This window comes from Heterocephalus glaber, unplaced genomic scaffold, assembly GCF_053883595.1.
Source record: "Heterocephalus glaber isolate CG9 unplaced genomic scaffold, H.glaber_assembly_v1.0 deba00000071, whole genome shotgun sequence".
Classification (NCBI taxonomy): Eukaryota; Metazoa; Chordata; class Mammalia; order Rodentia; family Bathyergidae; genus Heterocephalus; species Heterocephalus glaber.
The window spans coordinates 27,725,124-27,747,762 of record NW_028258137.1 but is presented as its reverse complement, the minus strand read 5'-3'; the positions used below and the strand labels follow the sequence as shown (position 1 = coordinate 27,747,762).

At 50.5% G+C, this 22,639-nt stretch overlaps 2 protein-coding genes across 9 annotated transcripts; one reads left to right on the top strand and one right to left on the bottom strand.

Moving 5' to 3' along the window:
- Znf319 (zinc finger protein 319) lies at positions 1 to 8,525 on the bottom strand. Of its 6 annotated transcripts, XM_021256976.2 has the most exons (4): positions 7,728 to 8,525; positions 7,302 to 7,348; positions 5,944 to 6,041; positions 1 to 5,864 (listed from the first exon to the last, which is right to left on the bottom strand). In XM_021256976.2, the coding sequence occupies exon 4, from the start codon at positions 5,608 to 5,610 to the stop codon at positions 3,862 to 3,864; it is 1,749 nt and encodes a 582-aa protein (XP_021112635.1). In that variant the 5' UTR covers positions 5,611 to 5,864; positions 5,944 to 6,041; positions 7,302 to 7,348; positions 7,728 to 8,525; the 3' UTR covers positions 1 to 3,861. The 6 variants fall into 6 exon arrangements, with proteins under 6 accessions (XP_021112635.1, XP_021112636.1, XP_021112638.1 ...); XM_021256977.2 differs by lacking the exon at positions 5,944 to 6,041; XM_021256979.2 differs by lacking the exon at positions 5,944 to 6,041 and having other exon boundaries at positions 1 to 5,611.
- A 36-nt stretch (positions 8,526 to 8,561) lies between these two features.
- Positions 8,562 to 22,391, top strand: Usb1 (U6 snRNA biogenesis phosphodiesterase 1). Of its 3 annotated transcripts, XM_004843136.4 has the most exons (8): positions 8,564 to 8,745; positions 9,562 to 9,728; positions 12,983 to 13,166; positions 17,273 to 17,326; positions 18,579 to 18,684; positions 20,189 to 20,272; positions 21,304 to 21,404; positions 22,044 to 22,391. In XM_004843136.4, the coding sequence occupies exons 1-8, from the start codon at positions 8,642 to 8,644 to the stop codon at positions 22,063 to 22,065; spliced, it is 822 nt and encodes a 273-aa protein (XP_004843193.1). In that variant the 5' UTR covers positions 8,564 to 8,641; the 3' UTR covers positions 22,066 to 22,391. The 3 variants fall into 3 exon arrangements, with proteins under 3 accessions (XP_004843195.1, XP_004843193.1, XP_004843194.1); XM_004843138.4 differs by lacking the exon at positions 20,189 to 20,272 and having other exon boundaries at positions 8,562 to 8,745; XM_004843137.4 differs by having other exon boundaries at positions 21,304 to 22,391.
- Positions 22,392 to 22,639: the final 248 nt, after the last annotated feature.

The window sequence follows — 22,639 nt, the reverse complement described above, 5'->3', positions numbered from 1 at the left end:
TCATAGTATCATAGTGGTGTTTATTACAAAGCAACATGCAAAACATACATGATAACCCAGGGCCTGGGGTTGGCACTTGGGCAGGCTCAGGAATTGGGTAAGCATCCAAGCTAAGGGTGGGATGGAAGGAGAGTCTCAGGAAGGACTTTTGCACATAAAATTTTATACTAAATATCAGCAGTTTTGACATATTTTGATCCTACCTTTGATTCATGAAAATCTCAAAACTCTCTTATCTGCAGTTCTTACTTTGTGTCATGTGGCATGGGCTGAGGAACAGCAGGTGCTCAGTAATGCTTGTGGATGAACAAAGGCAGGAATGCAGACATACACAGTGAAGACAGAGACCCCACAGCCTCCCACCCCACCCCCCATCTCCTTTTCAGACTGTTCAGCTGGAATGTTTGTAGATTTGAGAAAATCAATGCAGCCAAGGCTCTTCCTGGAGGCGTGACCTTCAAAGAACAAAGAAACCACTCGCTTTTGGATGGGTTGTGGAGCTTGTCCTGGGAAAGTGTGGCTGGGAGGCCTTGGGTGAGTTTCTACGGCCTGAGCAGACCATGGTCTGGGCAGAAGCCTGCTCCAGAGGAAGGAGAAACAGGGCCTCAGGGGCCAGGATGCAGGCCAGAAGAGGCGAGAGGGTCCTCCATGACAGTGTCCAGGAGGCTTGGCCCTTAAGGGAGCTAATGGTGGTACACGAGTTTTGATACCTTAAGCAGCTGAGAGTGGGCCAGAGGGGCTGGCCACCCCCTCTGCCTGCTGGGGAGAGCTTTCCTGCTCCCTGGGTCAGAACCAGTGCTGGGACCAGTCCTGGCCACTGTCACCAGCTTCCTGCCCAGCAAAGGTTGGGTTGAAGCCAGGGTCTCAGGCACCAGTGGTCAGAGCTGGAGGCCTGTGTGGTTCAGGGCACAGGACTGTCCTGGCCCCACTGTCTGTCTTCCACCCATGTGTATATACCAGATTCATGTGGCCAGCCCCCACAATCCAGGCCGCTTGCATCACTGTGTACAACTTTGGACAAGTCCTGAACCTCTGAAAGTTCCTCACACAGGGAATATGTAGGTCCACCCTGCCTACTAGGTGGATAGGTTTTGCCTAAGGTCATGTGGCTAGGAAGTAAGTCAGGATTTGAACCTGGTATAAGACACAAAGGGACCTGGCCATCCCCTCCTGAGAGGTAGAGGCCAGCAGAAGGAACCATATGGCTTTTCAAGAGCAGGGCCCTCCCTGGGTCACGCAGAGGGAGCACGGGGCCTGGGCACATCTGGGGTCCCTGGACTTTTAGTAAGCCTTCTTTACCCAGTTTTGGGGTTCTCTGCAGTGCACACAGCTTCTCCTTTTAACTTTCTACCCTCACCCCACCCACCCAGGGCTTGGTCCTTCTGCTGGCTACCCTCCACTGGCTCTCGGATGCCCAGACCCGGGAACCGTTTCTCCATCTCTCCAGCCCTGCCCTTGCTTTTGAGAAATGGGAAGAGGGCTGGGGATGTAGCTCAGTAGTCAAGTACTTGACTAGCATGGGCAAGGCCCTAGGTTCCATCCCCAATGAGAGACTGGGTGGAGGGATTAGAAAGAGACTGAGTTGCAGTTGGGCCTGATGGTCACAGAGGAAAGCAGTATGGAGGCACTGAGGTAGAAGGCAGAGGGGTCTCTGTGGGACAGGGTGGGCAGTGGTAAAGCAAGACCAGGCCAGCCTCTGGGGAGGGCAGGGCTAGCTGGGTTGGCCACTGCTCCAGGGAGGGTATAAGCAAGTTTTCTTGTACCATTACCAGTCCCAGCCCTCTGACCTTCCCTGCCTCACTTGTCCCTCACGGCCCAACTCCCTCAAGTGCTGTGATAAAGCCCCAAGGTCAATGGCAGGCAGGTCCACTCTCAAGGGCCCCGTGTGTCCTGCAGTTGGTATTGCCAGCACTTTCAGTTTCCCCACTGGGGCCTCACCAATAACGCCATATGATCTCACAACAGCCAAGCAAGACAAGGGTTAACCTATTTTTTTCCAAACAGATGAGCCAGCTGAGTCCCAAGGAGGTTAAGCAAATTGTCAAGGCCACACAGCCAGAGCGTCCAAAACTTTAGGTGCAAATCCACCCTTGAGTCCCAGATCCCAGCCTGCCTCTGTGTCCCATCATTCCCCTGTGGAAGCACAAACAGAACAAGCAAAGCTTTGGTCTGTGACAGTCAATGTCTTTACTTCTAAAGCATACATTGGACTCACTATATATTAACATCAAAAGTGGCTACCTAGAATGGAGTCATTCTTTTTAAAAATTCAAATTCTCACATTTATATATAAGATCCAAAATGACATGAAATTAAACTACAATGTTATGAATAGTATAACAATCTGCTTTTAGAAAGCAAAATGAAAGGAAAAATTTAGCAGTTGGGACTGTCGGGGGCTGGATTCCAGTCTTGAGGCATTATGACCAAGCACCAGCACAAGGGGAAAGGCCCACCCCTCTCTGCAGCACAGAAGGGAACCCCGTCAAATAGACACGGTGGACGTGGCTGTGCAGATTCCGAAAGGTCAGAGGTGAGGCTGTGTCTTCCTGCCCCTCCAGCCCTTGGCATGTGTACCGATCAGTCTTCTTTAAGACCAGGAACAGGTGGAGCTGGGCTCAAAATGGTAATTTTTACAATAAAGGGTGGCCCTAGCCACCAGCGATCTTGGTTGATTCTACCCACCTGACGGGCACACTGCCTACTGGATCCCTTAACCTACTTGTTCCTCCTCTTCCCCATGCCCTGGACACCATCTGCCTCAAGAGACCTAGCGGGCTCTAGGAAGCCCCAAAGGAGAACTCTGGGCTTGGAAGTAGCTGGATGTTGTCCAGAGCATAAGATCCCTAGGGTCTGGGCCAGCAGCCAGACTGATGGGAGGGGTGGTATTCCCACGGACTGGATCGGCACTGTGGGGTCAGAGGCCATTTACCACCTTGGCACCTGGGCCTGGTCTGGGACTTGAGGCAGGACTGGTGCTAGCTGACTGGGACCACACCCCTGAGCCCCAGACACTTTGGTTCACACAATTTGTGGGGAGGACACTTGTGCATCTGCTGGGGACATCATGGGCTTGGCCTACTTCCTCTGAACCCTGGAGGTCTCTCTGTTCCCTCCTTTCACATCTGCAGCCCCCTACCAGAACTCAGAGCCACACTGCAAAGTGTGCTTCCAAAGCTATGGAATAAACCCTCAGCACAAATAGGCTGCTCATCCTCCTTCCCCCTGGATACCACTGTCCCTGCTCGAAGGTATCATAGGAATGTCTCTGCTTCCCAGCTCCTGGCTAGGTTCACTGGTCTCCAGGCAGACCCTTCCCAGACTCCTGTCTTGAACATCTTGACTGTCAGAAACCTGGGGGGACACATCACCTTTGGCTGGAGCAGAGGCTGTGGCTCCCCATCTGCCCTCCTCATCCCCAGGATTACATCACAAAACTGGCCTTCCTCCTTAAACACCAACTTGACAGGGATGCCCTACCCCCAGGCTACCTCTGGGGTCTAGGCCCTACCATAACCAGCCCCCACCCCCCATCTGATTTCTAACTAGGCTGGAAGATTTGAGAAGGTTGGAGCCATTTGACTGCCAGTGGGATTCCAGTCCCCAGACATGAGGGAGGCTGACAGCTCTCTGGAAGGATTCCTGTGGTGGGAAAAGTTTAAGGAACCAGTATCTGGCTCTCCCCACTGACAGGCTGGTGCCAGGAGTGCTTGGCACTGCACACCTTCAACCTGCCCAGTACCCTTTTGTCCTCACGCTCAGGGACTCAGAACACTGAGCTGGGTGGGGGCCTTGGTATGATGCAGCTGTAAGGAAGCCATAAGGAGGTGAGGTTGGACTGGGCCCAGTGGGCCACAGGTGTCAGGGCAAGCAGGCAGCCACCTGGTAGGCACCCTCAGCAGCTGCAGCTGCAGCACTGTGTTGGGCGCTGTGCTCCTGCAGCAAGGCCACATCCAGGAAACGCTCACCACACCACACACACTTGAACTGCTGCTCGCGGGCGTGCACACCCTGGTGCTTGTTGAGATGCTCACGCTGCTTGAAGGCTTTGTCACAGTTGGGGCACTTGTAGGGCTTCTCGCCAGTGTGTACCCGACGGTGGCGCTGCAGGTCTGAAGCATACTTGAAGCGCTTCTCACAGTCTGGGCACTTAAGGGGCTTCTCACGTGCAGGGTCGCAGCGGTGCTGCACAAACTCTGAGGAGGAAAAGAAGCGGCGATCACACAGCGTGCAACGCAGGGGCTTCTCGGCTGCTGAGCAGTGCACCAACTGGTGCTTTTGCAGGGCTGATGCCCGCTTGTAGGCCTTGTTGCATACAGGGCATTTGAAGGGCCGCTCAGTGGAGCCCGGCAAGCACTTGTGCCGCAGCAGCTCAGCCGACTGGTCAAAGCCCTTCTGGCACACGGGGCACTTGAAGAGAGTCTCAAGGGTATGCACATGTTGGTGGTACAGAAGGTGGCTAGGCTGACCAAAGCCCTTCTCGCACAGGCCACACTTAAAGGGCTCTTCAGTCTTGTGTGTGCGCCGATGCCGCATGAGCGCGTACTGCTGCTTGAAGCCCATGGGGCACAGGTCGCACTTGAAGGGCCGCTCGGCACTGTGCGTTCGCTCATGCTGCCGCAGGTCCGACGGCCGCTTGAAGGCCTTCTGGCACTCACCGCAGCGGAAGGGCCGCTCGCTACTCGGGGTGCACGGGTGCTGCAGCAGTTCTGATGACTCTTTGAAGTGCAGCTCACACACGTTGCAGCGGAAGAGGTGGTGCTCGCCCGAGTGAGCGTACATGTGGCGCACCAGGTGAGAGCGGTGCTTGAAGGTCTTCTCACACACGGCACACTTATAGGGCCGCTCCGAGCTGTGCGTGCGCTTGTGGTGCACCAAGTGGGACGACTGGCTGAAGCTCTTGTCACACAGCGTGCACTTGTAGGGCTTCTCACCGGTGTGGATCCGCTCATGGCGAGAGAGCTCTGACAGGTGCTTGAAGGGCTTCTGGCAGATGGGGCAGCTGTAGGGCTTTTCAGGCTGCTCTGTAGGGGCCACAGCAGGAGGTGGGGGTGCAGGGGGAAGTGAAGGGCCCGTAGTGGTGGCTGGCTCAGTGGCCTCCGCTGGCTTGTAGGTCTTCTCACAGATGGAGCACTTCACAAGGCCAGTATGGGCACTGTGGTGCTGTGCCAGGGAAGTAAGCAGAGAGAAGCCCATCTTGCAGACACCACAGACGAAAGGCTTCTGCTCAGCCTGCACACACTGGTGCTCCAGCAGGTCCGTGGCCTGGTGGAAGATCTTGAGACACTGGGTGCACTGGAACGAGCGGTCATGGCCTGCCAGGCACTGGTGCTCATGTGGGCTGGACAGGTGTGCCAGGTCATGACCACACACCCCGCACTTGGGGGCCTGCTCGCCAGCTGCCTGGAGGGGTGCATGCTGTGGGGGCTGCAGGCCTGGGTCTGGCTGTAGGAGGATGCCATAGACAGCACAGCCTAGGGGGTTCTCAGCCGTTCCCGGGGGCAGCGTGTGCTCTGTGAGGGCAGGTGGTGGTTCTGCATGGTGCTGAGGCTGCGGTGGCTGCGGCTGCTGCGGCTGTGTCTGTGGCGGCTGCTGCCAGGTTTCCGACATGCTTGGGAAGATGAAACAAGGCTTGGAGAGTAACGGCTTCAGTTTCCCGCTTATAGTGACCCAACCCAGAGAGAGAAGCTGCCTGATCTCAGGGATGGACAAGGACCTCAGATAAGGCACAGAAGAGGATGGGTCAGACAGCCCCAGTCATTAACCAAGCAGACAGACTACAAGGATGTGTCTACAGGACAGGGGGCTCTTCAAGGCAGGGTCCCAACAATGCCAGGGAGGCTCTGCCTTCCCAAAGATCGGTTCTGTAGGGAAGAGAGAGATTGTGAGCTGGAGTCAGGAACAAGCAGCCTTCCCTGGATCCTCTCCCTGTGTTGGCTGTACCTGTCACACGGACACAGACCACATCAAGGAAAGGAGATGCGCAGAGCTGGGAGACCTGCTCCCCCACATGCCACCGAAGTCTGCTGGAAGCTCAGCATCTTAAGGCAAAGTAGACAGCAGCTGTCTCCACTCCTCCCTACCTCAGTTCTCTATCCCTGGGCCAAGACATCCACTGAGTCCCCTCTAGCTTCCAGCCAACTCTCCTCAGAAAAGTGTCTCACAGGTGAGTCTGGGGTGATCTGTCCATAATGCCAAGGTCTCCCTGAGGTCTGCCAACCACCCTTCCACTTGTCACCTTGTGAACAAATCCAGGACACCCACCACTGCTCAGAGGACCAGTCTGTTGATCCAAAGAGCCCACACCTAGCCATCTGAGAGCTCAATCACAAAAGGCCTCTGGCAGTCATATTAGGACAACTCTGTGGAACCAAAGACCACATCAAAAACCCTCTGCCATGAGAAAATCACCCACAGCCCCCTGCACTATCTCCAGACCCTCCACTCTAGCCACATGCCTTTTTTCTCTCTACCTAACAGGAAGGATGGCCCTGCAGGGACCTGAACCCATGGGTGATGGGGGTTAGAAGATATGTTAACAGAAGATAGGTTTCACTGCCCCAGCCTCGATGTCCAATGCAGAACTTCCTCACTCTGATCATTTCCCAGAGCATCACAAAAAAGTTCTAAATCCTCTGATTGTCTCTGTCATGGTCCGCAGAAAAACTAAGAAATTGCACTCGTCTACCTCCACAAATGTAGGATGTAGCATGCTAAAAACAAGCATTTCTCCTTATCTCCTCTCTGGAGACAATCCATTCCCTTGTTCCAGGTCTATAACCTCCTGGATAATCAATGGAAGGTAAGGCCCATTCAGCCCAGGCAAATCTCTAACTCACCACTTTGTGGCAGCATAACATAATGCCAGAGAGAGGAAGGAACTTTTAGTCAGAGGCAACCTACTTCTAGATTCCTGGCTCATGCCTGTTACATTTTAAAAGTTTTAAAGTTTTCTCCCAAGAGGAGGAAGGATAGAAGATGCCTTCAGACCATGCTGGCTTCTGAGAGTTGTGCCCAAAAAAACATTAAAAGTTAAGCTAAGAGTTGTGATCCTCAGCATCTTCCAGGAAGGGAGGAAGGAAAGGGGAGATTGTTCTTGCTGGAGGCAGCAAGCAGGTTGTACGAACCATTAGGTGACACTTGGTTATCTAAGCCTTCCTAGAGCATGAAGGGGAAAGGTGGGATGCCTTGAGCACTATCTAGGTCTGGCTGCACCAATCCAACTGTGTTTTTCCTGGCATGAATGGCTGCCAGATCCAGCCCCCACCACACCCCGGCCTAGCTGCAACCCCACTACCCACCCTGGCTCTCCTCCAAGAAGGTGCTGCCAGGAACCTCTTCGATCACTCTGCAAAGGGGAGGGGTAGGAAAACAAGGGGAGGCCCCACCTGCGCCCCATCCCAGCCCTCCTTCCTCCCTAGCAAACCAAGTGAAAGCCAATCACCTCCCACCGCCCTGCCGGCTGGCCCAGCTGGGTTGCCTCCTGTCAGCACTCGCGCTGGATGGCCGGGCCACTGTGGCTCAAGAGTGAATGGCTGAGCCCAAGAAAGGCCCTAGGGCCGCAGGCCGGGCCTGGGAAGCAGCAGCGCTTCGAGGCCGGGCCTGGGCCGCTCAGGGGCTCAGGAGGCCGCGGGGTCGAGGAGGGGGGCGGCCAGCCCGACTGGGAAGGGGGTGCAGCGGGCGCGGGAATGGCCCCCAGACAGCGCCCCGGGAGCCCCGCCTCTCACCTGCTCCAGGCCGCCCGTAGCGCCAGGCGCGGGGCGAGCGGCAAGCAGCTGCTCTCTCGGCCACTGCTTTATTCCAGCTCCATCAGGGGCGGCGCGGCCTACGCGCGCTGCCAATCCTCGGCCTAGCGTAGCGGCGGCGGCCGGCCTGGGGAAAAGGAGCGGGCTTTCTGCGGCTGGAACCAAGGAAGCTAAGCGCGCGGCCGGAATAGCTAGCCGGGACTGAGGAGCGCCGGGAGGGTGGGCGGACGGGCGGGCGGAAGGACCGATGGACCGATGGCCTTGCGGAGACGGACGGGCGAGCGGACGGCGCGGGGCCGGGGAGGCGGGGCCGGAGGAGGAGCGGCAGCCGGAGCTGCGGCGGCAACGGCTGCGGGAGGAGCGGGCGGTGCGGAGCGAGGCCGCCCCCTGCCGGGGACCCCGCGGCCACCCCGGTCGGACACGCCGGTTGAGCTGGGAGGCGCTCGAGCCGCCGGCGGGCACGCTTCGGCTGACCGAGGGAGGGCGCACTTCTCGCGCCTATCCCGCCAAGCCTTAGGGGAGGAGGCACCCAGGTCCGCCCCTGGCCCGACTCCTGCACCTGACGGCGAGGGGCCGCTGGGACCCTCCGGTCTTAACGACTGACGCGTCCTAAGCGTTCAGCTTGGCTCCGAGGGGAGAGCCCCGGGGCTCAGACTTTGGACCTGTTTGCAGAGAGGGTTCCGGGACCTGTGAAACGGGCACATCACGGCCCAGCGGGCGCAGCACTCACAGCCATCAGGCGCCCGGAGCACAGCCTTAACTACTGTCTTAGTCGGTCCCGCCCCGAGGTGGTGCTACCCCAGGTCCCGCCCCCGCAGTGCACTTCCGCTCAGCGGAACTCCGGGTACGGGGTGAGGTTGCCTTCGGACCCGGCCTGTGGTCTCGGGCGCGGCCCCATGAGCGCGGCGCCCCTGGTGGGCTACAGCAGCAGCGGCTCGGAGGATGAGGCCGAGGCCGCGGTCACCGAGCAGACCAGCCCGGGGTCTGGGGGCCACTGCCGGTGAGGAACGAAGAAGTCCTTCGGGAAGGCGGGGATTCGCTTGAGACCCCGGCCGTACCGGAGCGTCTGAGGGGGGATGGGGGTTCGGGACGGCTTCCGGGGAAGGAAAAGGGGGTACAGGGGAAGGAGGATCCGGAGGACACCTCTGGACAGAACTCCGGAGTGCCCCCACCCGGCTGGGGCATGTTTAGGAGGCAGGGCACTACTAGATGGGCACACTATCCCCTGGAGAGCGACACTGTACCATCCTACTTCTCTTTCCTCACTGGACCACAGTTGCAGTAATAATAATAATAGCTAAAGCATATGGAGAGCTTTTTAATTCGTCTAATATTCATTGAACACCTGCACTGAACCAAACTGGAGATTCTAGCAAACAAAAACCATCAAATCCTCTTATGTAGTAAGGCTGAGTGCTTTACAAGTAGTACCTCACTTGATCATACAATAGGTCTATCAGGTAGAAATAGGCTTTACACATGAGGAAACTGATGTATGCAAAAAGGGTACATCCCCTGTTCAAGATCACAAAACTGCTACTCCAGCTCAGATCTGTCCAGCCAGGGAATGTGACCTTTGAACCACACATTGTTGGCTGCCCAAGGTGATTTCCGTGGGGACCAAGTTTCCTGCTAAGTTCTTCCCAGAGTTGTTGGGAGACCCCAGGATGGCTGTGTGGCTCTCTAGAAGCTCCTTCCATTACGTCCCTGGAAATCTACACTCAGAGTCACTGTGTATTAAGAGTTACAACCTTTATTGTATGTACAGAGTTAGAGGATGCTAAGAGGATAAATGTGCTTTTTTTTTTTCTTGCAGTGGCCAGAGCCCCCTTCCCAATGAGAGGTTTCCAGTACCTGACAGTGTACTGAACATGTTCCCGGGCACAGAGGAAGGACCTGAGGATGACAGTGCAAAACATGGGGGACGAGTGCGTACCTTTCCCCACGAGCGTGGCAACTGGGTCACCCATGTCTATGTACCATGTGAGTCATGCATGTATGGAAGGCAAGTGGCTGAGACCAATAGGTGCCTCTTGGGAGGCATAAAGCCACAACTAGGAGGAAGAGTACATCCCACCCCGCCCTGATGGCAGCTAGGCAAAAAATGCCCAGGCTTCAGAGTCAGACCCTACTCTACTACCCACTATTCTGGGTGTCCTTTATAAATTAGTCTCAGTTTCCTCACTTCTAAACTGAGGATAATAGTAATGCCTATCTCCCAGGAAGATTAAATCAGATAATCTAGGTCAAGTGTTTACACAGTACACAGAGTAAGTAGTGGCTCTTAGTATTTTGTGTAGCCTCACCCATTACCAACATCTCACAGAATGGTACATTTGTCACAACTGTTGCCTACATTGGCACCCCATGGGCACCCAGAGTCCATAGTTTGTATTAGGGTTCACGCTTGGTGTTGTGCGCTCTATAGGTTTGGACAAATTTATAAAGACTTCTATCTACCATATGCCATATAGAGTAGTTTCACTGCCCTAAGAGTCCACTGTTGTCCGCTTCATCATCTCTCCCCTCTGTCTGACCCCTGTTAACCAATGACCTTTTAACCATCTCCATGGTTTGCCTTTCCCAGAATGTCATATAGCTGGGATCAGTAAATACGTAGCATTTTCAGATTGGCTTCTTTCACTTAATAGTATGCATCTGAGGTTCCTTCATGTCTGGTCATGGCTTGCCATCTCATTTCTTTTTAGCCCTAAATAATATCCCTTTGTCGGGATAGACCACAGTTTGTCCACCTACTAAAGGATATTTTGGTTGCTTCCAAGTTTTGGCAGTTATGAATAAAGCTGCTACAGACATTTGTGTGGACACAAGTTTTCAACTTTGGGTAAATACTAGGAATAAGATCCCTGGATTGTATGGTAATAGTATGTTTAGCTTTTTAAAGAAATCACTGAGCTGCCTTCCACCATGGCTGTACCACTTTACACCCCACTGGCATGAATAAGAGACTCGGTTACTTCACACCCTCCCCAGCACTGGTGTTGTCAGTGTTCTAATAGGTGTAAAGTGGGACCTCACCATTGTCACTTAGTTGCATTTCCCTGTGACATACGATATGGCACCGTCTTTTTCTATGCTTTTTGCTATCTGTATATCTTCTTCAGTGAGATGTATATTAAGGTTTTGGGCCCATTTCTTAATCAAGTTGTTTTCTTATTGTTGAGTTTTTAAATTCTTTCTATATTTTTTAGTGTTCCTTATCAGATATATCTTTTGCAAATATATATACCCCCAGTTTATTCTCTCGGAAAGTTTTTTTTGTGCTGTTTTGTTTGGTTTGGTTTTTTGTTAATGGTGATTGTTTCTGACACTGACGATTGAGCCCAGGGCCTTCACACCAAGCTACATCCCCAGCCCGTTTTTATTTATTTATTTTTTTAGACAGGGTCTTGCTAGGTTGCTGAATTGCCCAGACTGGGCTTGAACTTGCAGTCCTTTGCCACAGCCTCTCAGAATGCTGGGATTACAGTTATGTGCCACCATGCCCAGTTTGTCTTTTTATTCTCTTGACAGTGTCTTTCACAGAGCAGAAAATTTTAAGTTTAATGAAATGTATCTTATCACTTCTAATAACTAATAAGTGATTTAGCAATCAGAATATGGACTACCCGTATTCAAACCATAGCCACCAGCTTTTGGATTTGTTGATTTTCTCTGTAAATTTTCTATTTTCAATTTCATTGATTTTTGCTCTAATTTTTATTACTTTTCTTTTGCTTACTTTGAATTGAATTTTGTTATCTTTTTCTAGATTCCTAAAGTGAAGGCTTAGATGACAGATTTTAGATCTTCTAATATATGCTTTAATGCTTGTTTTTTAATGCTACATGTATTGTTCCAAGCACTTTTATTGCATCTTACAAGTTTTGACAAGTTGTATTTTTTCACTTAGTTAAAAGTACTGTATTTTTAACCTTTCTTGAGATTTTTTTTCAGAGTATGTTTAATTTCTAAGCATCTGGGCATTCTCTGGCTAATCTGTCATTGATTTCTAGTTCACTTCCATTGTGGCCTGAAATCAGACATTGTATGATTTCTAGTTTTTAAAATTTTTTACAGAGTTCTGATGTTTTCTCTATCTCTGTAAACTATATTTTTGCCTTTTATTATGTGTTTTTGTTTGTTGAGGGATTGTTTATAGTTTATGTTTTTTAGACAGAGTCTGACTGTGTAGTTCAGACTGCCCTTCAACTCACTGTATAGCCCAGGCTGGCCTCGAACTCGTGGTGATCCTCCTGCCTCAGCCTCTTGAGTGCTAGGATTACAGGAATGCACTACCCTGCCAGGCTATTATGTCTTACAATGTTTTCTTCATAGCTGGACATGATCTACCATGTAAGGACCATGGTAAATGGGCCTTCAGTAAGATGGGCAGGGGGAGCATGCTGCAGCCATGGGATGAGGTTCCATCTTCTGGGAGCCAGAGCCTCTGCATTGTGACCCTCTCACAGGCTTTTTGGGTTTTTCCCTTCTCAGATGGGACAGGAAGGATAGAGGCAGCTGGAGTTGGATGTTTTCCTTCCCCAGAGTTAAGCTGTGATAAAAGCCCAGCACATTAGGCTCTGGTAAGAGTTTTTCGTAAGGTAGACCTTAGTAAGAAAAACAGCTTCCACTTTTTCTAAATGGTTTCTGTCTCCTGCCAGAGGCACAAGAGGATTTTTCTCTGAAATTCTGTGAAAACCTGGTAGACCTCCAGGAGATAAACTTCACAGTTTGGGCATTGCTCTGTAGGTCCTCCTGGAGCTTCTAACTTTTCATTTCTACACCCTGAGTTTCCAGTCGTTTACCTGTTACCACTGACTATTAGAGTCCTGGCCCTTGTTCCAGCAGATTTGGGCTCATGTGTTTCTGGTCCCCTAATTTCTAAGTCTCTGTATTCACCTGTGGGTCTCTCACTTCTCCTATAGATCTAGGAAGAGCTGCTGCTTTTTCAGTTTGTTGAGCATTTTACTTGTTAGAATGGGGTGACAACTTCCAAGCTGCTTATATGCCAGACGGAAACCAGAAGTCCCCTGTACATTTCTTGTGTACTTGAATTGTTACAATGAGCACATGTTGCTTCTATAAGCAGAAATGAACATTAAAACATTAGGCTGTACAGACATAGGCTACTCTCAAAACCAGAGTAATAAGGGCTTCTCTGCCTTCCGAGCTTCTTCAGGAAGCCATGACACCTTGGCTAAGATAACGGCCTACCCTCTCCCCCTTCCCTCCAGATGAAGCCAGGGAGGAATTCCCAGATCTTCTTGACATGCTGCTGCCCCAGGCCCAGGCCTACGTGCCCCGGCTGGTGAAGATGGAGGCGTTCCACCTCAGCCTGTCTCAGAGCGTGGTTCTGCGCCACCATTGGATCCTCCCTTTTGTGCAGGCTCTGAAAGACCGAATGGCCTCCTTTGAAAGGTGAGTGCTTCTCTCTGCCTCTCAGATCCCTCTGCTCCAAGGCTCCTCCTCCTTTCCTGAGCTACTGTGGGCTCAGAAGTGTGGGGTTGACATTATTCCCTTGAGCAGATCAGACCCAAAGGCTAGAACATGGCCCAACTCCTGGGCTGCCTACTGTCCATCTCATCCTGTGTGACCTTGGTCATGCCACATAAGCTCTTGGTACCGCCGGTTCCTTACATGCCATTTAGGAAAATCCTGCTATCTTTCTTTAAACTCTCACTTAGTATTCCCAACACTTCTGTGGCCAGATGTGTGAGTCCCACACCAAAATTCTCTACCTCTCCAGACATCACCTGGGTACTCTACAACTGAGTTCAGTTCTGACTCTACTGACCCACTACTGAGCCCTCATAGGTTAAGGGCTCTGTCCCACGAGGCTACCTTCCATTTCAGATGCCAACTGCATGTGTTGGGTCCCCAGGTTTCTCACAGCTTCTAATTTCACCACAAATTAGGGGCTGCAGTGCCCCTCTCCTCGGGTGTGATCATTTGCTAAAACAGTTCACAGAACTCAGGAAAACAATTCATTTCCTACATCAATGATTTATTATAAAGGGTTTTTGAAGGATACAAATAAACAACCATGGGCCGGGGATTTAGCTCAGTGGTTCTGCCACCTGCCTCGCAAGCACAAGGGCCTGAGTTCGATTCCCGGTACCAAAAAAAAAAAAAAAAGAAACAAATAAACAACCAGATGAAGAGATGTATAGGGTGAGGTCTGGAAGGGTCCCAAGCATAAGCACTTGTGTCTCTGTGGAGTTTGGGGGTGCCACTCCCCAGAACATGGATGCATTCTTATTTACCAGCAAAAGCTCTTGAGGCCCTGTAAAATGGGGTTTTATGGAGGCTTGAGTATTTATTAACTCAGCTCCTCTCCCTTCCCTGGAAGACAGGGCTGTAAAGCTGAAAGTTCCAAGCTTCCAGTCTGGCTTGCTCTTTCTGGTTACCTTCCCTCATCCAGGAGCCCACCAGGAGTTGCCCTTAAAGCCTCCCTTAAGAGCAAAACCCACTCCTATCACCCAGTAAATTCCAGAGGATTTAGGAGCTCTGGGTCAGGAACAAGGGTCAACACTTAATAATAGAACAGAAGATGTTCTTAGCACCCCTACTGCTTAGAACAATACAGGGGTTTAGGAGCTGTGTGTCAGTAGTAATATTTCTTATTATTCATATCTGCATGCAGGTCACAGGATGGTGGCTGCCTCAGAAGGAGCTTGTAGGTGGAATGAGGTCTTGTGTTACCTGCACATGGCACCTGGTAGAGGGCCAGAACCTGATCCCACTTCTGGTTTGGTCTACCAGCCTAGGGCATTTCCCCTGTTAACTATTCCATACATCTTCTACAGAAATGTCTTTCCTGCCAAGTATGACCAGATCAGAACCCTGCTCTTTTATTGAGTCTCTCAGTTGGCATCTCACCCAGAATTGCTCAGAGGGATTTCCCTGTCCTGTGCCTTTTTACAGCCATGAAACTCATTTCACTTGTCCTCATATTCAGTCATTCCAGTGCCCCTCTTCCCTCTAGAGTCCAAGTTCCAGCAGGACTATAACTTCTCTCTGAATGACACTACTACTTTTTTCCAGGTGCTCTGGTTAATTACTCCATCAAACAGATGCTTGCAGAATGATTAGGCAGGAACCATGAAGCCCAGAGAACAGCTTTCTTAAAGTTCTCTGGGTCCTCTAAAGGCTGGTACTAGAAAGCGCCTAAGAAGCCATCCAGGTGGTGGTTTCCCATTTTTATCTGCATAGCCTTTCTTCAGATGAGGTGTTATACACATGTCCACTGTGTAGATGCATGAGACAGACAGAAATAGAAGCCCCACCCTCACAGTTCAGGATGCCCTAGGCCTAGGAATTCCATAGTGCAGATCCACCCAATTGGAAAACTGCCCTCCAGTCGATCCCTTTCTGAGGGCTGGAGGAGGAAAGGATTTGCCCCAGTCTAATCAGTTAACCAGAGAAAAAGGACTAAAACTCATCTCCACCCAGTCCATGCTCCCCTTTTGATTCCATTATCAAATTTACTGAGCCAGATGTGTATTATCAGGATTCTTAATCACAAGTGCTGGAAACCCAACCCCAATTGGTATAACACGAAGGAGTTTAACTAAAATGTTCAGAAGTCACACTGGCTTCACGCATGGGTGGATAGTGGTGACCAGATGTCAGATGGCACCTGTTTCTGTCTCAGTTCTGTCTCCCTCAGGGTTGGCTTCCTTCTCACAATGACGAAGAAAGCCACCAGCATCTGCAGGCTGATGCTGCCTGGAAAAGTTAGGGTTAGCCTCAGCCAGAGTCATGGGAATGACTTTGATTGGTCTGACGTGGCATCCATGCTCTTTTTTTCGAGTAGTTTTAAAAGCCCTTTCCCCACTCCGTGAGAAAGCTTCTCTTACTCGACTGGACAAAGTGGCATACCATCCTTTGGTGGAAATGACAGGCTGCTTCAGAAGAGCAAAGGATGTGTGAAGGAGGCCCCTGGTGGGACGCCAAGGCTTCGGGCCCCCTGCCGGCACTGGTTCTTCACCTGGATAAGCCCCTTGCTGGGGGCTCTGGAAGCTCTACCCAAGCACTATTCGTTGCAAGAGGTATTGGTCCCTGTGGGGCACATATGAGGCTATTCCTTTGCTCACTTGGGGACCAGAGAACAGCCCCTGGATTGCTCGGTTAACTCCCTCTAGCGAAATGCATCTGATGCTGCCCTTAGCTTCCAGCCCTGGTCCAGAGTGAAACCAAACCAGCTGTGGCCTCTCAGAGTTAGACTGTCAGGTTGAGCCTAAAATGACCAAGAGTAGGCATTGTACCCCTGATTCTATTATTGCAACTGAGGGACTGCCCTGCTCCAATGGGCCAGCCCTAGGTCAGGTGCCCACCCCTGGAGCAGGGATGGGGAAGAGTGGTGTCCACTGCCAAATACTTGTTAGACCTCCTTGCAGAGCTCTTTAAAATCTATGCAGAACCAATTTCCTTGTGGTTCCCTTATCTCTGTTTTTCCCAGAAAGGGATGCATCAGGAGGTGGAAGGCTGAATGAGGAAGGGGAAAGTAGGTGGCCGACTTCATGCCCTTGGGCAAGTTGGGCTATGAGGCTCTCTGCAGCATGCTCTGTATCGCATTCCCTCAGCTGCTTGAGGCCTCTGGCCCAGGCCTGGGAAACCATCTTTGCCTGTGATGAGACTTGCCAGTTGGTCATGTGGGGCAGGAAGCCAGTCTGCCCTCAGATCTCCAGTGCTGAGTGAACACATCCAGCACTCACCTGCTGGGTCTGACTGGTCCCTGTGTGGCCCATCTGAGTGGTGAGTGCCGGGTGCTTCTGCCCAGTTTTCACTCCCAACACAGAAGTGCTTCAGTAAAGCACCAGAGGTGAGAACAAGGGCTTTGTGATCAGGTGAACTGAGGTTTGAATCCTGCCTCACCAAATTCAACCTCACAAGCTTCTGTTTCCCTGTCTGGAAAGTGGTTATAATTATGTTGCGCCCTTGACAGGGTTGTGTGAAAATTCCACAGGGTGATGTGCCCCAAGCCCTTAGTTCAGCCCTTGGCACATGAGAAATATTCTTATTGCTTAGATTAAGTCAGTTGTCCTTTTTTTTTTTAACCTGCAAGGAATGAATTGACCCTCAAATGATCTATTATCACCAACCTGATGACTAAGACTTTCTCAGTTCTTGTCAGTAAAGTTGGAATAATCTCAAGTTGTTTTGTGGAATGAACTGCTCTTAGTAAATTTTTGTGACCATCTGAATGATGCTATGTATTACTTGGAAAGGGTGGTTTTAAGGTCTTGTCCTACTCTAATATTTTAGGGTTAGGTATACCACTTATATAATGGGGTGAAGATATTAAGTAAAAAATAAGTGAACTATATTTTCAAAGTGCTGCCTTTTGGTTGTGTGGGGTTTTTGGTTGCTGCTGGGGATTGAACCCAGGACCTCATGCATGCCAGGCAAGCCTTCTACCACTGAGCTACACTCCCAATCCCTGTCAAAGTGTAATTTTTTAAAACATGAACTGTTTTTTCTTATTATTTTTCCTGAAATATGGTCTTTCTTCTAAATTTCAGGTTCCTCTTTACTGCCAACCAGGTAAAGATTTATACCAATCAAGAGAAGACCAGGTAAGTCCTCCTGACCCCAGGTTTCTACTAGAAGATAGTAAGTGCAAATATTGAGGGAAGAAGTGCTTTTTAATTTGTTTTTTAAGTGTGGCTACAAGGCAGCCATTCCCAAATATGAAGTTTTGTTAAGGAAAGGAACTGGGCGGGCATTGGGAGAGGATTACCGAGGTAGAGCAAAGCATCTTGGCATAGGGGAAAAGCCAGTGAAGGTAGAGAACCTGTTCCTGTCCAGCTTCATCCTCCGTTGTAATGTTAGGCTTGCACATTCTCCTCTGTGACCTTCCATTTTCACTGTCCCATGCCTCTCCTTGATTTATCCATTTTGGGGCATCTGTGATATTCAAATGAGCATAGCAGGTTTTGAAAGTTAAAAGTATTAAAGCAGTTACATGAACATGAGAAGAAATTATCACCGAGGCTTCAAAGCAAGCCTCCCTATCCAGTTCACTCACTGAGCCACCCTCTTCTCTCAACATCTCTGAAAGAGCTCACTTCTTCCTTCGTTCTGTGCTCCACAAATTTGTTAAGCTACAGGCTTTCAAGGAGGGAGGAGTCAGCTGTGTCAGATACGCCCAGTGAGTAAAGAGAGGAGATCTGTTGGATTTGGTAATGTGGCAGTTTGACAGGACCGCTTCCAGTGAAGGGATAGAGATGCGAGGTGAGAAAGTGGAAACAAAGGAAGAAGACAAATCACCCTTAAGAAATTTTGGGCTCAGGACGTAGCTCAGTGGGACTGTACCTTCCTGGCAAGCGTAAGGTCCTGAGTTCAATCCCCAGTACCAGAAAAAATAAAAATTTTTATTGAGAAAGCGATGGGGCTGGCTGAAGATGTGAGTTCTAATAATGAAGGACAGCCTGTCTGAGCATTTGTGGGAGGGAGGCAGATGCCAGAGAGCAAAGTCTTGAAGGTGCACGGGAGTCAGTAGCAGCAGGAGCCAAAGTAGAGACCATAAGCTCATGGCCTTAGAGACTTAGCAGTGGTGGATGAAGGTGTCCCTGCACAGGTTACTAGATGCAGGGGAGGAGGAGACACTTGGGTTAGAACTGGCGAGGGAAGGGTTAAAGACAAGACGGGGAGGATGGAGAGATGGAGGGTGGGGCAGCATGGGAAACCACTGGGGAGATGGGCTGAGACCATGGCCCAGAACTCTAGGCTTTCGATCTGGTTTGTCCTCTGCTCCTGCTTGGATGGTTTGTGCTCTCAGAGGCTGCATCGATGCCCATGTTGTCTGTACCTCTGCCTCTTCCCCAGGACCTTTGTTGGGCTTGAAGTCACCTCGGGGTATGCCCAGTTCTTGGACTTAGTTTCAGAAGTGGACAGAGTCATGGAGGAATTTGACCTCACCACTTTCTACCAGGTAATGAATTGGGTTGGAGATAATGAATGGAAATTGTTAGTTTCTTCAGGGGGGCTGCTGCCTCTCCATTGGCCTTTCTATAAGTGGATTAAAACCATCCTTCAAGAAGCCTTCAACAGGGCCAGGGAATTAGCTCAGTGGTTCTGGCGCCTGCCATGCAAGCGCAAGGTCCTGAGTTCGATCCCCGGTACCAAAAAAAAAAAAACATCCAGAACTTTTCCCTTGTGGAGTGTCCCAAATGCCAACACACAGAGGACACCTCCCTAGGAAATGAGAGTTTGAGGTGTGTGGCTCCAAAGTCCACCATTTTTATTTTTTTATTTTTTATTTTTTTGGAGACAGGGTCTTGCTATGTAGTTCAGGCTGCCTTTGAACTCACTGTGTATCCCAGGCTGGCCTCAAACTTCCAGGAATCCTCCTGCCTCAGCCTCTCAAATGCTGGGATTACAGGCATGCACTACCATGCCCGGCTCACAGTTTTTAAAACCTCTTTCCATACCTTAAATGTGCTCAAGACTTGTGCCTTCTATTCCAAAATGTATCCATCTATGTTTTATATTTCCTAAGTAGTAGTTATTCCCAGCATTTTTTAATAAAACTGAGCGCCTAGGAGGAGTAGCTTCATGTGCCTTATTGCACCTGCCCATCCGTGTACTTGGAGTCAGGCTGAGGATAAAGGTTTTAAAGGGCTGTTGGTTCTATTTGATAACATTTTTTAAAACCATGCTGAGTATGTAAGTATGATTTTGAATGGAGATAATTATTATTTCTTCAAATTTTTAGATATTTTGGGTTTTGTTCCTCTGAAAAGTATGGTATTGGGCCAGGGATTTAGCTCAGTGGTTCCAGCGCCTGCCTCGCAAGCACAAGGTTCCGAGTTCGATCCCCAGTACCAAAAAAAAAAAAGTATGGTGTCTCCTGGAATGTTCTAGATCAGAAGATAGTCAGAGCCTAGGTTCTCTTCCATGTCCCCAGATCTGATGATTTGAAATTTAAAGGAAAGCCTAACATACTTTCTTAGTTAGCTCAGGCTGTCAGAGTAAAATACAGCCTGGGTAGCTTCAACAACAGAAATTCATTTTCTCACATAATAGAGGGTAGAAGTCCATGATCAGGGCACAAGCATGATTGGTTTCTGATGAGGGCTCTCTCACTGTGCCCTCACCTGGTGGAGGGAAAGAAAGAGGAGTGCACACGCTCCCAGTGTCTCTCATCCTATCCTGAGGCCCCACCCTCATGACCTTTTCTCACCCTAATTACCTCCCAAAGGCTGAATCTCCAAACGCCATCACACTGCTGGTTAGGCCTTCAGTATATGAATTTGGTGGCAGTTTGTAGCACAGACCAACCCAGTTATTTTGTCTGTCTGTGCAGGGTGCTGGGAGTCAGCACTGAGAGTCTAGTCTCACAGGGAAGGCCAGGGATCCAGTAGGGATAATCTGACAGTTCTTGTCACAGATGTGACATCCAGGTGAAGGCTTGCCTCCCCGCTTTTCCTTTCCAGGACCCTTCATTCCACATCAGTCTGGCCTGGTGCGTGGGAGATGCATGTCTTCAGCTGGAAGGGCAGTGCCTGCAGGAATTACAGGTGAATTCCCAGGGCAGGTGTACAGAGGGCGCCGAACTACAGAAATGATGGCAGGAACATTGGGGAGGGGAAAGATTAGATATACATACCAGAGTCCCCAAGAAACCAGTGATGTGCCAGGAGCCTCGCAGTGACCTTGCTACTCCAAAAGTGTGGTCCCTGGACCAGAAGCATCAGCAGACACTGGAGGGTGGATAGCAATATATACTTTGACCCCACCCCAGACCAAAGAAAACAGAATTGCGTTTTCACAAGCTTGCTAAGGATTTGAGTGCACTGCCCTAGAACAGCCATCTGTAATGAGGTCACAGACTTCCCCTGCAGTGCTAGCCTCTTGAAGGTCAGGGGGTTGGGCCTGGAAGGTACTGGAAATGGGCAGAGTGTACCAGTATAAGGAACACGCAGCCCTTAGAGCCTGTCATGTTTTGATAAGTAGATGAAATCGTTCGCCTTCCTGTCGGTGCCCTTGGAGGAGACAGTATACATGTAGCGGTGACGTGCAGCTGGTACTCTTCCTTCAACAGGGAGGCAGTGGGGAGTAAGGCCATGCAGGAATGTGGCTTAGTGTTGCTAGCACTTCGATATTTTAAGGGAAGCCAGAAATCTGGATTTTTATTTCCAATTTCCCAACTTTAAGTATTGGCACGTTTTTAAAAAACATTTTGCAAGACAGACAAAAAATGTGCAGCCCATGGAAACCTTACTCTTAGCCTAATTGTGCAGAAGGCAGGAAACTCCGATTTCCAGCTCCAGTAGACTTGAGTCACAATCCTGGTTTCACTGGTTTCTGTGAACCAGAGCTCTGAGCATCTGTATCCTCATCTGTCAGTTGAGGGATAGGGCTGACCTCACAAGATTATATAGGGGAGTGAATCAGTTTGCTGATGCAGGGCCCGGAGCCTACATGGCTCGTGTCCTACTCAGCATGGCTCAACCTCGGAAGGAGTCTGCTAGGCTGGTTTTGTTCATAGTACTCTCTGGGTCTCAGATTCCCCTTAATATGACTATCTTCTCCTGGCTGCTGGCTGAAGGAAATCGTGGATGAGTTTGAAGACTCTGAGATGCTGTTGCGTGTGCAGGCCATGCAGGTCCGCTGCAAGTCTGGGAACAAGTTCTTCTCCATGCCTTTGAAGTAAGCACAAGAAGCCTTGCTTGTCCCAGGCCCCTCTGCCGGGGCAGATGGCTGCAGAGATGGAGAAGTCCAAAGGGCTGCTTCCAGCCTCCCTCTAGGAGGTCCCAGGACAAGTTGGATGCAGTGGTGTTGTGGTAATTTCTAGAAGTCACCAGTAGAGGGCAGCCTGGACTTCTTAATGCTTGCTCTGAGGTTAAGCAAAAAGAAAAACGAGGGTGGAGCACCCACCTCCTTCATCCAGAATCCTCTTGTCCCTTTAAGAACTGTCCCTCTCCCCCCACTTCCCTCTGCAGTGATTTCTGTTTTGATGCCATTGGCCTCACACCGGGGCTTTTTAAAATCGTATAGTGGGGCCAGGGATTTAGCTCAGTGGTTTTGCCGCCTGCTGTGCAAGCGCAAGGACCCGAGTTTGATTCGCGATACCAAAAAAAAAAAAAAAGAAAGAAAATCATACAGTGGCTCATCCTTCTCAAGAAAGGAGAGAGGGTGTTTCAGCGGATTGAAGTGTCTCTTTTATTATTTAGTTTGACTCTCACCCCCCTCCCATGGCAGTAGAGGCCATTTCAGGGCCAAGGTATACAGCTGCTAATTTGTGGTTTGGCATCGGTTTTCTCCATTCCTTCCTCCTACTCACCCTAGCCAGGTGCCTGGGGAGACCTGAGCAGATGTTTCGTTTTGGCTTGGCCATGCCTGGAAGCCAGGCCTCCAACGCTCTGTGACGTCTGGCTTCCCAATCAACTTTCCCAAAGAGGCAGAGAGCTGCGTTCCCCCCCTTCAGTTCTGCCACCTCCTCCTGCTCCCTGCAGCCTGAGCACTCTGAAGGGACACGGAGGAGGGAAGGCCAGGGATGCACACGATTTTTGTCATCAAGCCCTCACCGAGGTAAAGAACCAGCTGTCTCCAGTTGTCAACTGGATTTCTGGTGATGAAGAAATATTTTTGTTACAATTTTAAATTATGTTCATCAAATAAAAATTTTGTTTTTTATTTGGGGTCTTGCTTTGGATTTCTTCTATTACCGAAGTGAGAGATGGGTTTTCCACTGCCTCTTCAGCTGTGCTTCACAGTGTGTGGGGGGTGTCTCGGAAGTCTCTGTTATGACTTCTGCGGTGGCCTGGGAGGCCCTGGCAGTGCCACAGTAGAGGGGGAGGTTTACCCATCTGCCTAGTCTACACACACAGACTGCGCAGGGCTGGGCATGTGGCAGGGGTCGCACCCCCATAACTCATGGGTAT

Coding starts and splice junctions, on each gene's coding strand:
- Znf319 (XM_087205918.1), bottom strand. CDS start 7,399: ATGGGGCGCAGGTGGGGCCTCCCCTTGTTTTCCTACCCCTCCCCTTTG. Junction 5,612..7,301: donor CTTCTTGGAGGAGAGCCAGG/GTGGGTAGTGGG, acceptor CATCTTCCCAAG/CATGTCGGAAACCTGGCAGC.
- Usb1 (XM_004843136.4), top strand. CDS start 8,642: ATGAGCGCGGCGCCCCTGGTGGGCTACAGCAGCAGCGGCTCGGAGGAT. Junction 17,327..18,578: donor ACCAATCAAGAGAAGACCAG/GTAAGTCCTCCT, acceptor CCTCTTCCCCAG/GACCTTTGTTGGGCTTGAAG. Junction 20,273..21,303: donor AGTGCCTGCAGGAATTACAG/GTGAATTCCCAG, acceptor TGCTGGCTGAAG/GAAATCGTGGATGAGTTTGA.